At 34.6% G+C, this 15,073-nt stretch overlaps 1 protein-coding gene across 1 annotated transcript in view; it reads left to right on the forward strand.

Annotated features, from left to right (window-relative positions):
* Positions 1-10,461, forward strand: part of LOC148949034 (uncharacterized) — a 55,449-nt gene extending 44,988 nt beyond the window's left edge. Inside the window, exons 3-4 of the mRNA XM_089094188.1 lie at positions 3,851-3,992; positions 10,076-10,461. Of these exons, the coding sequence (XP_088950314.1) occupies positions 3,851-3,992; positions 10,076-10,275 (342 nt within the window). The 3' untranslated portion in view covers positions 10,276-10,461. The remainder of the gene's footprint in view (positions 1-3,850; positions 3,993-10,075) is intronic.
* Positions 10,462-15,073: the final 4,612 nt, after the last annotated feature.

Raw genomic sequence — 15,073 nt, forward strand, 5'->3', positions numbered from 1 at the left:
CACTCAGTTTCTGAAAATGAGTTGGCTCACATAATTCCTACCTAACACTAGCTTATAATTCCTAAATTAAGGGGCGAATTTGACTATTCCTTTGCACTGACGGCCCGAAAGATCAAGCCTAAATAGAGTGAAATACAAAATCAAGCTTAGATTATAACTTACTGGGCTTAAAACCTTTAAATTTAACTCTAGGGTCTAGGGTCTCTAGACTCTTTAGACTCTAAAGTCTTTAGACTCTAGGGTCTAAATCACATAAGGCTGAATACCCCAAGGTCAGATATTACTTATGACAATTAAAGAAGCATAAAATTCACACAAATTATTTTAAAAATAAAATGTTTTCATGGTTATTCAAAATCAAGATTCAGTATTATAAATGACCGTATTGATTAGGAGAAGGTATTGAAAAGAAAAAAAGAGGGTATTGAAAAGAAAGAAAAAAAAGTTATTGAAAAGTAAAAAAGAAAAAAAAATTATGTCTAGGTGCTGATAGTGTGGTAAATGAATTTTTTGAAATATGGTGGTTGCGAAACCAAAGATAAGATAGTGAAGATCATGAATGTGATTTTTGAAAAAGGAGGAGTACCAAGTGGTTCTAGAAAAACTTTTATTAAAATCCCTTATAAGATAAGTGATAAGAGTGAGTATGGTAATTATAGAGGTATAAGCTTGGTTTCTCTAGAAAACAAATTACTTAGCATGATGATGCTTTTTGACTAAGAGATGCTGTAAATGAAGTTTTGGGAGAAGAACACTTTGGTTTCACGAAGAGGAGAAGATACGTTGACTAAATTTTTATTGTTAACTTATTAACTAAGAAGTGTCTGAATCAGACTCCTGTGCTCAGTTTTATAGGTTATGAACATACATTTGATTCAGCCGATAGAAGAGCTTTAATGAAGGTACTATTCTTGTATTGTATACCAGATAAGCACATGAAATTGATGAGTGTCGTTTGCAAGAACAATATTGTTACAGCTGTGGTATGAAGTGGGGTTACTAGCTGGTGTGGTTTTGAATCAGAAATTAAGCAGGGTCGTGTTCTATCCCCGTTTGTATGGATTATTTTGATGGACTTTGTCCCAAGGGACATGTCAAAGGCTATGAAAGAGCATGGAATCAAATGGGAAGATAAAAGATAGGCTTAGATTATACAGATGATTTGAGCATCCTAGATAAAGATTTTAGCAAAATGGATGACTTTTTGGAGGTACTTAGAGCTCAGAGTGCAAGAATAGGTTTGAGATTTAATGTTAACAAGACCAAATCACTTAGACGAGGAATAAATCAAGGTGAAGAGATGATGCTTGATGACGAGAAGATTGACCAAGTGTGTAACTTCACTTACCTGGGTAGTAAAGGCCCAGGGCGTTTTTCACCGATGAAAGAATTTGGAAGAAAAGGAATGAAAGATCTAAAGGCGAATTAGCCAGCCATGACAACAACAAAGAGATTTAGATTTATTGAGCATCGTAACTCAAAAGATGAAGCTCTAAAATTTAGTAAGCCTCCTGAAACCTTCGTTTCGGTTTTGCCAGAACACATTTTCCACCACCTTGATCATTACGTACAATTTGACGACGTCACAACTATTTATAACGATAGAGGTTTGACACTGTGGCCTAGGGAAGCCATTGAAATAAAAAAAATTAAACATATTCTTACTCATCTTTTAATAACTAGTGATGCAGCTAATTTAAATATTGAACATATTTAACAAAATCACCAGGGGACTAGATTAAATAGAAGACCTAGGAGAAATGCAGCAGTGGTCAAAAGGATTAAAGCAAGAGGATTATTTCACAACAAAATGATTAATTTCATATTCATTTTCCTTTATTTTATCCAGTTGCTTCAGTGTTCTCATTGAAGTAACTCTTTTTAGGTTCGCGGTGGTCAACCACATTAGCAACAATTGTATGTATATATATTTTTTTTTTTTTTTGCTTTTTTTGATTTTATATTTTATTTAATTTTAGGCTATTTTAGATTTAATTTTTGTTCTTAGCGTTGAAGAGGCCTTGTTTTATACAGGCGAAATATCCGCGGGTTTTAGTTTGTCTTTCCCTTCTACTGGCCGTAGTCCCACTTGTTTTCTTCATCTTGAGATTTTTCTCTTTCTTTATTTTCTTTTAACTTACACTTGTCTTGTTTTATTTCGTTTTAGTTTGTCTTTCCCTTCTACTGGCCGTAGTCCCGTTTGCTTTATTCTTCTTGAGATTTTTATCTTTCTTTATTTTCTTTTAACTTACACTTGTCTTGTTTTATTTCGTTTTAGTTTGTCTTTCGCTTCTACTGACCGTAGTCCCGTTTTTTTTTCATCTTGAGATTTTTCTCTCACTATGTTTTTGAAGAAAACGAAGATCTGCATTTCAGAAGACAGAGGAAGATTTGTTAAATATTTTCCAGAGAAATTGTCTACGGATAGGTACCCGTTTGTCCGACCGTATATCAAACAACAAGCCGTACGAAGAATATGTTTCCTTCCCTCTTGCTTGGGCTAAAATGAAAGAAACGCTAAGATGGCTATGACGTTTTACGGATGAAGGGTGAAAGATTGCAAAAAAATTGTTATCCTCCTGGGGCCAAACGAATTGCAGGTCTTGCCCGAACGGGGTAGAAATTGGTCATAAGGTAGGATTTAAAGGAAATAGGAACTTCTTGGGAAAGGGTAAAGAGTGAAGCTTTGAATATATTAGGGTAGAGAGGAGTGCGCCGCAGTTTTGCCTTAGGTAGTATTGTGCTACTGTGAGTTGTTAGTAGTAGTATGTCATGTCATATCCTGGTGAAAAAAAATTTCTACTGTAATTGCTAAAAAAAAATTCAAATCTACTCAGTGTTTAAACAATTTGAAGATTTATTTTGGGTTGAATTGGAATTAAGGGCCTTATGTACAAATGAGCAATTCTCTTTGTTTTCTATAAAAACAATAAAAAAAAAGTCCCAAAATTTTGAAATGCAAACCGTGAATTAAGAAAAATAAATGTAGCAAGCTTCATCAGATGAAAATAAAAAACATTTTCCCCAAGAAGGACAGCTACAGAACTTTTTCCCAGACACATATTTAGAGATTTATTTTAGAGGTCAGACAATTCAAGGGAAACTACTACTACTACTACTAACAACTCACCGCAGCACCAAGCCGCCTGAGGCCAACACAGCTACGCACGCTCCTCCTCCACCCCAATCTATTCAAAGCCTCCCTTTTTACACCCACCCGCGAAGTTCACATTTCCTTTAAATCCTTCTTTATGACGTCCTCCCACCCCAGACGAGGACGACCTGCTTTCCGTTTAGCCCTAGACGGTTGGCCGAAAAGAACAATCTTCGGCCATCTATAATCCTTCATCCGCACAGGGAGGGGCATATTTGAGGAGTAGAATTTTACTTTGGTAGCTCAATTTTACTTTGGATTTCACGTTAAGCAATTAAAAAAATGGATTTTGGTGGGAGAATATTTGGTTTGCGTCGACTCGAATAAGAGCTAAAAAAAAATCCTTCCTCCTGCTTGAAAAAATGTATTTATAATAAACAAAAGCTTCCAGAATAAATAAACACTATCTAATATAAATATTAATAGGTAAATATTATATACCATTTTTAAATAAGATAATTTTCTAGGAAGACTTTAAAAATTTCTATTTAGTCAGACATACTAGCCATATTCCTCGTGACGACAATGGTTCATCTTTTTGCTCGACAAAATTTGCTGACCTTTCTCAGAACTCAGATTTAGAGTGAGTTCTGGTGTTGTTATTCTTCTGTCAACTCGAAAAGTCTGGTTTTTAAAATTTGTAATGATTTATGTGTAAGAACACTTTGTTGATTTCAAAACAACTCATTTTTTCAGGAACAGGACATTGACTGGGATCTGTTTCCATCGTGTTTACGACCTACTACAAAAAGGACGATTGAAATGAAAACTCCCAAAAAGAGTAAAGAGAAGGAAATAGGGTCGATTCTCAGCAAACTGGAAAAGAAGGACGAGGGAGGTATGTAAAATTATTTTTCTTCTTGCTTGTGGTATGGTTTTACTTCGTCTTTTATTTAGTATCTTTGTGTTCTTTTTGTCTTTTCTTTTAATCATCGGGTCTGCTTCTGCACCTTGCTTTGTGCTTTTAGTGCATTATATATTACGGCCTTATTTACGGCCTTATTTACTATAAACAGTTCGAGGCCTAGAGATTAATGAAATTACGCAATATATCAGTCGTGATATATTTTAGTGAAACTTCTACCTATGAGGGTAGAATAAAAATAGCTTATTGTGAAACGCTACATAAGAACATCCAGGTGACATAAAATTAAACCTGTGATTGAAGAGTCAGATCTATTTTATTTCTAGGATGAATGAAATGGCTCTATAAAAAGTGAATTGATAAACCTTCCTAAGAATAGCCTGTCCCACCAGCAAATCCTAATGGGTTGAAATCTGTTAAGCAAATCCCTTGGTGCCCTGTTCCACGAGGACGGGAGCTGGACGAAAGTTGTCCGTCCGCGTGAACCTTTGCTTGCACTTGATTTATTCAGCGAAACTTTGTTTTGGCTTTCGACTTTCTCTCGTTGAATTGGGCGAAGCGCTCTCGTTCAACTCTGCTTTGAGATTGAGCAGAGTTTATCTTTTACAGAAATTGGCCTACAAAAATTCGAAAAAAGTGTAGGACCATTTGGTGAACTTTCGAGACATGAAAATGGAAATTTTTCTTTCATAAAACGGAACGTGTAATAAAGGATTGTAAGGTGCTCTATCTGACTTGATAGGTTTGTTGAGACGGATTTGTGTTTCCTTATATGTTCATCTGTATTAAGGAATCTAACTTTTTGAACGAGTGGTTGTTTCAACGAAAACGGAAGGAGAACAGCTGTTCAACTGCTATTCTCGTGAAAATGTGCCACTAATTAAACCACATTCTGTTGTAGCACTGTAATCAGATACCAATAAATGGAATATATCATTTAATCCACAACCAATACTCTTTGTAAGTGTTAATTAAAAAAACTTTCCGAAAAAGAAGTTTTTCAAAGAAAAGTAAAGGCCATATTAAGCTTAGGATCAGCACACATGAAAATCTATAATAATTCAGACTCAAAACGACCAGAAATCATAGGCAGCGCAATAGCGCCGTCTAAGGAAAGAGCGATGAGAGCACATTGTATTATTTATTTATATTTTTTTTATACCAGGGTGCTTTGTATAGAAGGATTCGTCGTAGAAACTTCGAAAGGGGCTCATTGCAATTTGAAAGGGCTAATGCCCTTTTTAATAGTCGAAAATGATTGAAGTGCATACACCCACGCCCATCATTTCCCCAAAGACATCCAATCAAAATTTTGAGATAGCCATTTTCTTCAGCGTAGTTGAAAGGTCCAGAAATTAGTTCTTTGAGGATGACACCCCCCCCCCCACAACTCTCAGGGAAAGAGTTGTAAGTTATTCCCTGGGGGCATATAGGGTTTTTATAGAAAGGGTGGTTGTATAAACCTCGGAGAGGGCTCATCGGATTGCTAAGCAGAAGTTCTAGTGCCCTTTTTAAGAGTCAAAGGGATCGGGGGCAGCTAACACCTTCCCCCCCCCCCCACACGTCGTATTTTCCCGAAATGCATCTGATAGAAATTTTGAGATAATCATTTGTCCAAAAATAGTCAAAAGATCATAGGCAGCGCTATTGTAAAGAGCGATGTGCAGTAAAGAGTGAAGGCAGTAAAATGTAAATTATGTTCTGGCTTTGAGAAGGCATGGGGGTTGTCAGCCCTACTCATGTTAATTTTGCTCGTTTTGATTTTGAATCGGTTATTTATTGTAATTTTTGTTCGTTTTGAGTTTCATTTATTTATTGACGGTGATTTATGATAGCTTTATGCTTGGAAGGTTATTTGACTTTATTTCTGCTCATTCGTGGCTTAGTGGAGCTCTTTACTTTTCTTTGAAAACTTGTTTTGTGCAAAAAGTTTTTTAAATTTACTGTTAAAGAACAAATGGGACCCAAAACGAACAGAAATTAAATAAACAATCACAGCAAACAAACAACAGACAAAAATTTAAAGATGAATATCATAAAATGGGTAAAACTTAAATTGAATATGCAAATCAAGATCAAAATGAATACAAATCTTTTACTATTAAAGAATAAATGAAACCCAAAACGAACTAAAATTAAGTAAACAATCATAGCAAAACAAAACATACAACAGGTACTAATGTAAGTTAATAAATAAATTTTAAAACGAGTAAAAATTAAATTGAATATGAAAATCAAGCGGAAAATGAACAAAAATCACTACAAACAAAAGTTTGTTGCCTTTCCTAACTGCGTCATTGGCGCTTTAGGATCACTGAAAACGAATTATGTTACAAATATTTTCTTTTGTGCTTATTACGACATTGAAAAAAAAATACAGTGATATAAAATCTTGCACTGATGAGCTCTCAGCAATTAATATTATTATATCAAATATTCAGTTTAATTTTATTAGTTCTTTCCAAGACTGTTCAAGAAACATATAGCTTTCACTACAAACAAGAGTGTGGCTACAAACAAGCTCTTTACTGAAAACAAATCATATTAAAGGGATGTGGTACATTAAAGACTTGCCCTATCTTATTCATTATAAACGTTTTTAGTTTTTGTTGCCAAATTATTTAGAATTAAGTTGGTGGCTTTAATATAACTTGCAAAACTTGGATAATACATTTGAATAAATGAGAGAAAACTAAAAGTCCACACCGAAATTCCCAGGTATCTTAGAAAAACATTTAATTTCTTCCAATTTGGGCCTAATTTCTGTTTGTTTTGGGTTTCATTTATTTATTGATACTGATTTGTGGTAGCTGTATGCTTGGTAGATTATTTGATTCTATTTTTGTTCATTTTTGGTTTAATGGAGCTCTTTACTTTTTTTTTGAAAAACTTATTTTGTGGAAAAAGTTTTTTTTAATTAATTAAAACTGTGATCAGCAGAAATACAAACTTATAATAATTCAAGCTCAAAACGACCAGATATTACTTTTGAGTTTTACTCAAGGATAAATGAAACCCAAAACTAACAGAAATTAAATAAATAATCATAGCAAACAAACATAAAATGTGTACTAATGAATAAATAAATCTTAAAAGAAGTAAAACTTATATTGAATATACAAATTAAGCTTAAAACGAACAAAATCACTACAAACAAGAGTTTGGCTACTGTCCCCTTCCCTAACTGTAAAAGTCTAAAGCCTACTGTATCATTTGCGTTTTACTGAAAACTATGTGTGTCTTGAACAGTCTTGGAAAGAACTATCAAATTTAAACTGAATATTTGATATATAATGACATTAATAACTGAAAGCTCATTAGTTCAAGACTTTAATTCACTGTAATTTCCATTTTTATTTTCAATGTTATAATAAGTACAAAAGAAAATATTTCGTTAAGGTAATGTGGTAGCTTATTGTTCGATTTTCAGGCTCTTTCTTGTCGGTGAATTTGTCAAACTGGTAATCTTATCTAATGAGTGATATTTTATACGCAGGAATAATTTTCAGAGGGGTAACCGTCTAGGGAGGTAATCGTTGGGAGGGGGGCATTAGCCAGAAAAGTGTTAATGCACAAACAACTACGAAAAATCATTGGAAGTCGAATTCAAAGTATTTTCTTTGGGTAGGGGGGCGGGGAATTATTTGAACACTATAAATACATAAACAACTTAGAGATTTTCTTGGAAAGTCAAATTCGATTGCGAATGTACAATATAATGAGCATATAGAAATATTATTATTGTTATTTATTTCTAACCCACACTATGCAAAGGTATAATACGTGGAGTAACACGAAGAAAAACAACATAAAAATACAACGCAAATCAATATAGAAATTAAAGAAAACCAGTTATAGAGTAACGCATAAAATTTAAAAGAAACTAAATCAAAAGAGAAATAACTTAAAAGAAGTTTGAGTTTGATATGAGTTTGAGTTTTACCTAATCCGACAGAGCTCCTTATTCAATACACTTTTTTGGCCCGTGGGGAACCCCGAACGACTATAAACTTATATGTGTCGAATGACCTTTTTCTCGTAATTCTTGAAGAGATATGGAATATCCACAAGTCATCGGGACCGCCTCAGCTCCTCGCAATCCAGATTTCACCCTGATGTTATAATTTTCAGTCCAAAGAAACCATCACTCTCAGTAGATGCAGCATTTTCAGCTGGTTTCTCACTCCTTAGACGTGGTGACGCAGGGGAAATACGCAAATGGCTCGGTAAGGCTGGTCTTCCCTGGGAAATATATTTCTCCTTCAGACCATCATGGCGGACTTGACCACGCTTCAAGTGGAGCCCTCTCATGTCCCTTTTGTTCCCATACTTAGCACTCCAACTATCTTAGAATTTAACTAAGTAACATTTTATTGATTCAACAGATATAAATGATTGTAATAATCAAGCAATAGTATCCATTCGAGTTCAATAAATCAAACCCAATTTATGCTCTTGGGTAAATGGGCCCCTCCCCACACACACACAAACACACGACGTATTGTCCCAAATGCATCTATTATAAATTTTGAGATGGCCATTCTATTCAAAATAGTCTAAATATCATATAACAAGGCTTTTGGGGGTTCAAACAAATCCAAGAGATTAGGGACAAGGGTTGTAAGTTATGCCCAGGGGATATTTAAAGTTTTTATGGAAGGGATGGTTTTTTAACTTTAGAGGGCTTTGGGGGGGGGGGCTATATTTCGGTCAAAAATGTATATAAACAGAAATCACCTAATTACACTTTAATTCGATGCAAAATCTCACTTTAAAAATCCCTCTGTTTATGTACGGTTGCAGGCAATGCACAACAGAAAGACAACGTTTTTTTTTGTTCAATGTCATCCTCAGTTTTGGTGAAACTTCTACTTACAAGGGATGAAAGGCTTAAAAATTTGCTTATTGTGAATTACTCCACAAGGGTAGAATCAAACCTATTTTAGAGGAAAGGTAAATCTAAAATCAAACTCTTTTTGGTAATCTTAGCTCTTGAACGAACGAAGCACACCTGAATGGATCAGAAAAAAGCTAATCAACCTTCTCAAGGGTCTCATGAGCTGCAAAGGGGTATTATTTGTCCTAGTATATGACAGTTTAAAGTTTTAAATGAGAGTGTAGCTGTTATTCTTCTTTTTCTTTCTAATATAGTGAATTGGGGCTAAAGAGGAGAAGACATTTTAAATAAAAGTAAAGTAGTAAACTTAGTACAAAAATATTGGCCTCAATGTCTGTCGTCTTCATAAAATGAAAAAAAAGCTAAATGTGGAGACCAGTACACTTTCCTTTAAGGAAATCTGGCAAAAGAGTGAAAAATGGAACTAAAAAATTAACCATTTTTTCTTTAGCATTGTAGTTCAAAAAGTGCTCTATGGGATTGTGTGGTTTCTTAACTGCCGATCTAGTATTCTTTTCAGGGTAGAAGGGGAAATTGTTCCCCTTCTAAGGGGAATTAATCTATTCAGAGGGTTACTCAGAGGGAAGACGAGATAGATCGATGATCTCGACTTTCCTCAAATACAGTGCTTCAAAATTAAAGTTTTACAAAGTAGGATTGGGGGTATGTGCCTTTCAAAGCGTAACCTTCAAATTCTGGGAATTTAAAAAGAACTGGCAAAAATTCATATTTATAAGAAAAATATTTATGGCTAAAAGTATGTATTCTTCTTGATTTGTTATGGGTGTATATTTTAATGTGCATTGATCTATTTATGAGGGACTCCAAGAATTTTACTTAGGAAGAGGGCCAAATTCACTATAGTCACTCAGAATTCATATATATTATTCTTGTTTGGATTTCAGTAGCCTAAGGATCCGTTTCCTTTTTTTCTTATTCTCTGAGTTGTTTCATATTTGGTCCATTCAGTCTTTATATCTTTCATTCCATCAACAGGAAACGTGCGCAGGATTTTATTCTGGAGGGGGGAGGGATTTGAATCCTTCATCTTGGTTGAAACCCTATGGTCGATAGGATTGAACGACCCACCAGTCTCAGGTATCAATAATTGTCTGTTTTTTGTTGTTACTATTTTTTAGTATTATTTATATTTTCTCAGCTGAGGGAGACGATTCAGAAGACGAAGAAACAAAGAAAAAGAAATTGGACGAAGAGGAGGACGAAGAAGATGTGGAAAAAGAAGATTTTGCTGATGAATTTGAAGAAGGAAACGACTATATGCATGGCCAAACGGTTGATGATGATGAAGAATACGATGAAGACATGGAAAAACAATATGGTGAAAATGACTATGACTAATTAATATTGATGATACTGATAAAATACTGTTGATGTAATGCAATATCTACCTTTTTGACAATGTAATTAGGGCAGTAGCTTTGCAGGCTGTGGTCAGATAAATAACTTGTTTTAAGCAATGTTTGGGAATAATGGAGATTTGGGGTTAGTCGTAGTTGTATTCTAGAATAAAGTTTCTTGTCTTAATGCTAGTTTATCTTAAACTCTATTATAGGCTACTCCTCAATAAGAAATGCTTCATTATCTCCACTTGACTCGTTACAGTTACTTTTCAGAATTCTAATTTTATTGTTATTTTACAGTATGCCCCCATACACCAGAAAGGGAGTCTCTCACGCTTCCCTCATTATAGTATATAAAGTGTGCGTTCGAAATTTACATCGTTTTTGCCCCTCTACCCTCCTCCTTTATAGAAAACCCATCTGAATCCCTCCTTTAAGGGATGGACCTACTGTTGGTTATTTAACTTTAGTCGCCCTTTGTTGTTGTTTTCAAAGCCTGGGTATTTTTCTATTTAATGATGTGTTCTTTAGGATTTACACATCTGTAAAGACTGTTCCTTACCTTATGAGGCAAAAAAAAAAGAATATTTGTCCACATTTTGTATTTCCTTTTTACATTTACTCACAGTTTGAAATTCTCTTTTTGATTTGTTTTAGCGTTTATATGCTTAATAGCACTGAAATACACTATCCGCCCTTATTTCGAATCAGCTGGAAGTAGAAATACAGAAACCGTCAATTCCAGCAAATCAAAAAAAAAATATAAAGAAAAAGAAGCAAATGGGCGAGTGGTGAAAAAATTTGCGTAAAAGAAGATAGAGACGAAAGAACTAAAAAGAACTGGAGAAAAAGAGGTGGAGATAGTGACAATTCGTCCAAAACAAATGATAGATAATACAACACATAAGGGAAAAAGAAACAAATTTGAAAGATCTGTACAAAGACATCAGAAGAACAATGTTGAGTAAACCTACTGGGATGAAATTTTGAAGTGATATAGGACGCAGTTTCCTAAATATGAACCTACTGTATTCCACCTTAGGACGACTTGTAATTGCAGTTTAAGTGGGAATTCAACAGTTAGGTGGGATTTGGAATCCTATTAATGGGTCACATTAGTCATTATCTATATTTTTGAAGTGGCAACTCACGCTAAAAGCGTGAATATGTAAATAAGTTAAAATAAGTTTTTCTTGTAAAACCAAAATTCCAAACAGATTTTTGACACCACTAACAACCTAGTTTATGTGACACTAGCCATTTCAAATAGATAATTATCAACTGTAGTGGTTCACCTGTGCTATAGAAGAAAATGCGGTTTCATAGAACAAGGACGCTCAATTACCTTATATTTATTCTCACCAGGGAAGGAAGTTGTAAACCTTAAAAGTGTCTAAAGTCTTCACTTTGCGGAAATTACCACGCTCAAGCTCTAGAGGCTGGGTTGCCAACCAGCACACAGTTGGTATTCTCTATTTGTGTGGGACTATATTTCGCGTACGGGGTTACGGCTCTTGTGTTTCAGTCAAGGCCGTACGGACGCTCCAAATGTTTTGGCCGTAACGGACGCCCCGAAACGTTTGTCTGACTCGAAAAAACGTAACAAAAATGGATATAAACAATTTTTTATGCGTTTTCTAGGGTTTTTTGTTTACCCCCCCCCCCTCAAAAAATCTTTGAGTAATCCCCCCCCCAAAAAAAAAAAATCCTGGGTACGGCCTTGGTGTCAGTCCAGACTTGAAGTTTACATTATTTATCTTTTTCACCGCGACCAAGGTCACCATCTATCAAAGATTGCATGTTTAACTTATAGGTGTCAAGAAAATATTTGTTTGAGAGAAAGACGCGTTTTGAGTTGCCGCTTTTAGCAAACTTAACATTTGTTTTGCTATCCCTGGTTTTGCTGAAGTTCAAAGTATACCAAAAGTGTCTCTGCAACCTTTAATTTTAGCCATCTCGTTATGAAGGTAATAACGCCAAAATGCAGTCAAAACATCAAGTGAAACTTTACAAAATTACGTGGATTATTTCTTGTTTTTCATTGCATTTCATTCGTAGTATGAATTTATATTTTTAAGGTTTTCCCTTAAGCTTAAATATTGATCTTTGGCATATTTCTCCTAATTTAATAATGTATTGACTAGTTTTCGAATAATTTAATCATTTTTTGCTTTTGAAGGTCAGTGATATTTTTATTTACTACTTCTGAAATATTTTTGGAGGCACATTGGATCACTTCATTTGACCTGGTCAAATTGGCCAACAAAAACTTTTCTAATTCTTCCCCGTCCTTCTTCTTGTCTCTGGTTAGATTTTGGAAACTAAGCTACTGTTTGAAGCGTAATTAATGCATTTAGATTATCAATCAAAGCAAAAATGCACTCAGGGGGGGGATAACCCCCCTACCCTCGTAGAAAAGATGGAGAAAATTATCTGATTTTCAGCTATCAAATGAAAGTAAAATTGTCGTCTTAGGTTGAAACATGAAAACCGTAAGAAGACAGAGAAACAAAATACTAAAACCTTGCACGAGGAACATATACCTTAAGCTTCATTATCTCTCCTGAAAAACTTAAAAGAAAACTATCAGTTGTTGTAATTAGGAGGTGCTTATCTAAAACACACAACAAGCTCCAGAATTTTGATCGCGAATGATGCGACCATGAGACAAGAAACTTGTCAAGAAACTTCTTTATACCAGAGAATTAGCTTTGGCTGGGTTGGAAAATAAATTGTAGCTATATTTTATTTAAGTATTTAGTTGGTATTTTGGTTAAGTTAGAATATGTCTGTTTAGGTTACGTATTTAATATATGCTATGCTCTACCAACCACCCCCACCCCACCCCTAATTTGCAAATATATAGCCCAAGTTTGTTTCTAAACTATTGTATTTTCATCATTTTTTTTTAATAGCATTAACCAAATTTCACTTTTCGAGTGTGTTTTATATAATAGATAAGTACCATCAGTATTTTGAGGCTACAATTACTCAGGGAGCCCAACATTTTTAATTAATAATCTTATTTCTGTTTTCTTCTTCAATGTAAAATACCTTTTCATTGATCTTTTTTGGAAAAAAGTATTTTAAAATTGTGTCCTTGAAAGCCTACGTGGTGCAGTGGATAGTGTATTGAAACTATACTTTGAAGGTCGCAGGTTCAATTCCTGCCACGGGCAATTTTTATAAATTTGTCAATTTAAAGTCTAAACAAAACTTCAATTAATAGCTACTAAATGAGATTCTCTTGACTGACACCATTTATGATGAACTATATCGATCCTTTATGTAACTTAGTTATTCAAGCCAAGGAGAAAGTAAAGTGAAAGAAAAAAAATGCCTTGAAAGCCTTCATGGTGCAGTGGATAGTGTGTTGGAATTATACTTCAAAAGTCACACGTTCAATTCCTGCTACGGGCAATTTTTATAAATTTCTCAATTTAAAGTCTAAACAAAACTTCAATTAATAACTATTACATGGGATTCTGTTGACTGACGCCATTTATGATTGTCAATTTAAATTCTAAACAAACCTTCAATTAATAACTACTACATGAGATTCTGTTGACTGACGCCATTTATGATGAACTATATCGATCCTTTATGTAACTTAGCTATTCAAGCCAAGGAGAAAGAAGAAAGATGCTGTATATCAGAATATCGTGGTTTCAGCCACGATTTTTTTAAATTTTCCCTGTTGTTTAAGCCAAGAATGTTTCCTATATAAGGGTTTTGGACAAGGCGGTTCTAATAGTGTACTTCTTGTTTTGATCTGACTCTATTTTTAGGAGCTATGGGTTATTGTAATTTTTATTAAGGGATGTGTTCGTCTCTTACCAGGTTGCTAGCTACTGCTGCAACCCGGATCTCCTTTGTATGCCGTTGCAATACAAAATGCCATGCTTTTCAGCATGTATTTTTTTTGCGTATTTTACTCCAACCATTTCTGTTTTGCAAGTTTGCAAACATTCAAACGCGTTTTCTCGAAATATTGTGTTCTTCACTAACGCCAATTCCGCTTCCAGGGGACGATTCGTGTATTTTTGGATCCTGTGTATTTTGGAATCCTGATTTGAATATATTATAATGGTGACTCATAAGGCTCATAAAAAGTAGAATTTATAAATTCGGGTTTGAAAAAATTGACTGTGGAATTCTGACTGAGAAAGGTAATAGTACTTGAAGCTGTATTCTTAAACCGTTATAAAAGAAACCAATTTTACATAATTTTGAGAAGGGGGTACCCTCCCCCCCTCAGAAGTAGAAAATGAAAAAAAATTACCATTAAATTCATCTTATGTAAAAACTCGTATGTAAGAGTCTTTATATCCTAAAGGCAAGCAATGTCGAAAATCGTATTGTTCCAAGGGTATCATCAGAACTTCGTCTTCTTTCTTTTTTTCAGTTTTTTTTTTCTCACATCACATTGAACGGGTTGCGATCGAAGTTTCGTAAAAAAATATTATCATTCGAGAACGAATCTTGAATTCTACAAACCTTCGTGACAAAATGTTGGACTGTGGCAGCGCCGTTGTAATAGAAACTATTTTTTTTCGAAATAAAAGGAGTTCACGGGTCATATGTTGAATTATAGTATTCTATATGTTTAAAAAACCTTGTATGTAAATTTTTAGCCAATGATGGTTTTCCAGAAGCCTATTGCTGACTCTATATGAGAGCAAGGGACAAGCTAAGCCTGAAAATGGCTGCGACGGTGGTAGTGTTCCAGGCAATGAGGCTCCACCCTCCGTCCCTAGACGGCATGGGAGATCCGTTCCTGCACCTCACAGTGGTAA

This window comes from Artemia sp. Qi Xiang Cuo, chromosome 9, assembly GCF_049724085.1.
Source record: "Artemia sp. Qi Xiang Cuo chromosome 9, ASM4972408v1, whole genome shotgun sequence".
NCBI classification, from domain to species: domain Eukaryota; kingdom Metazoa; phylum Arthropoda; class Branchiopoda; order Anostraca; family Artemiidae; genus Artemia; species Artemia sp. Qi Xiang Cuo.